This window comes from Parasteatoda tepidariorum, unplaced genomic scaffold (assembly GCF_043381705.1).
Source record: "Parasteatoda tepidariorum isolate YZ-2023 unplaced genomic scaffold, CAS_Ptep_4.0 HiC_scaffold_14014, whole genome shotgun sequence".
Classification (NCBI taxonomy): Eukaryota; Metazoa; Arthropoda; class Arachnida; order Araneae; family Theridiidae; genus Parasteatoda; species Parasteatoda tepidariorum.
The window spans coordinates 1-1,965 of NW_027261398.1; the positions used below are offsets into that span (position 1 = coordinate 1).

At 29.7% G+C, this 1,965-nt stretch overlaps 1 protein-coding gene across 1 annotated transcript; it reads right to left on the reverse strand.

Annotated features, from left to right (window-relative positions):
* Positions 1 to 35: 35 nt before the first annotated feature.
* On the reverse strand, positions 36 to 1,610 carry LOC122273982 (kelch-like protein 18; the record flags this gene model as incomplete). Its single annotated transcript, XM_043057941.2, has 2 exons — positions 1,231 to 1,610; positions 36 to 258 (listed from the first exon to the last, which is right to left on the reverse strand). Coding segments are annotated over exons 1-2 (503 nt in total), but the record flags the coding sequence as incomplete, so codon positions are not given.
* Between the last annotated feature and the right edge of the window lie 355 nt (positions 1,611 to 1,965).

Sequence of the window (1,965 nt, forward strand, 5' to 3'; positions counted from 1 at the left end):
TATTATTTGACATAATTAATAATTGCATTACAAACCTTCTTTTACAATTCATAGATGCGGCAGTAGACCAAGTACGATGACCTGGATCAAAGACTTCAACTGTACTCAGTCGTTCTGTTCCATTGTACCCACCTATAGCATACAACTTATTGTGCATGACTGCTACACCAACCCTACTCCTTAACATTGTCATGGCCTCAGCCATTTGCCAACGTCCAATTTTAGGGTCATATACCTCCACTGTGCTTAAAGAATCACCTGCAAAAAAAATTACAACTTATTTATAACTATAAAAACATATTATAGAATATACTGAATAAAAGTATGAATAAAAATTTTAAATTCACACAAAGTACAAAACTAAATCTGTTAACTAACAGTTTTAGCAACTAATGATCATATCTGAAAATAAATTGATAATAGTTAAGCATATTAGGTAAAAAGTTAAACATCATAAAACTCAAAAGAAGGTTTAAAAAATGTTACAAAGTAAACAAAAATGAAGGGAATATTTCAGATTAAAACAAAATTTTATAACTTTTTAAGGTAATCTCTTCCCATGTGATGTTTAATCAAATTACAATGTTTTTAGTTCTTTCAATGGAAGTTAATTTAGAAAATAAAAACATTAAAACAATAAATGAAATAGATAAGATGAAGTTACCAGGTTTAAAATATATTAAATGCAAAAACAATTCCTCAAAGTATTTTGCTTTTTCCTGATTTCTTTACTTTGTATTGTAACATAACTACTATAAATATATCATCGAATGTTTTGAAGGAATAATTTGTTTAGAAGAAGTTTAAGCTGAATAGTAGTATGTATCATGAAAAATGTATACTCAAAATTTAAAATCAACAAAAAGTTTCAATTGTTGTTGCAAATCAATGTGTTGTTATTTTACATTATTATAGTTATTTTAGAATTTGAAACTAAAATTTGTATTACAGATAGGATTTTAAAAAAATTTAAATTGATGTTTTTGACCTTCAAAAAAAAAAAATTAGGCTCATTTCCAGAGATCTAAATCTNGATCTAAATCTAGAATTTAATGTTTCTCAATTTGACTAAAAAAATTTTCATTAAATATAAGACAATATTAACAGATATTTTTTAAGTTGAAATTTAGAATCTTGAAAAAAAAATTTTTTTTTGGTGATACACAATACTAAATAGCCTTTCATAATCAATCGTTTAAAATTGAAAAGTCCTAAAAAACGGAAATATACCTGATTTTGTGAGTCCACCAACAGCATATATACACCCAATAATATCAGGACAACATCTAGGACGTGTTCTGAAACTCTGTAACAATGGCCGTCTTTCAGGCATTAGGTGGTAATCTTTTGCCTCATCCAGCAAATCTCTACATTGATGTGAAGTTCTGATTAACTCTTCAGTAGCAACATGATCAGTTAGGTATTGAGGTGTTAATAAAGGCATTCGCACCTGAGTGAGCAATTCTGGCAAATGTTTCATCCGAGCCAAATCATTTTTTACCCAAGCCATAACAGATTCAAACACCTAATTAAATCAATATTTAGAACTCATTTATAAATATTTTTATGAAATAATGGGCGAGTTCTGTTCAGGGAGTGAGTGGGGCTCATTTTAAATCTCTTCAATAGATAAAGTTGTATGCATTCTCCAAACTACACATGTTCCAAACAATCTAGATCATGATCTGCAACAAATCATTATAGCTCTTTATTTGGTAAAATATTTGTTTTCTAACGTCTAAAATAATTCTGTAAGTAAAAACAAACTATAATAGAGTTTTTTTTAATGCCCATCTGGGGAATGACATTTCGTCAATACAGGCATCTGAAGGGCAGATTTGCTGGCTACACTTTCAGGGGCACCATATTAGGTGGGCCAAAGTTGCTCCCACAGTAAGGACAGATAGCACAGAGAATGAAAAGACACTCATGCCTTGCACGGGATTCGAACCCAAAACCTTTCTG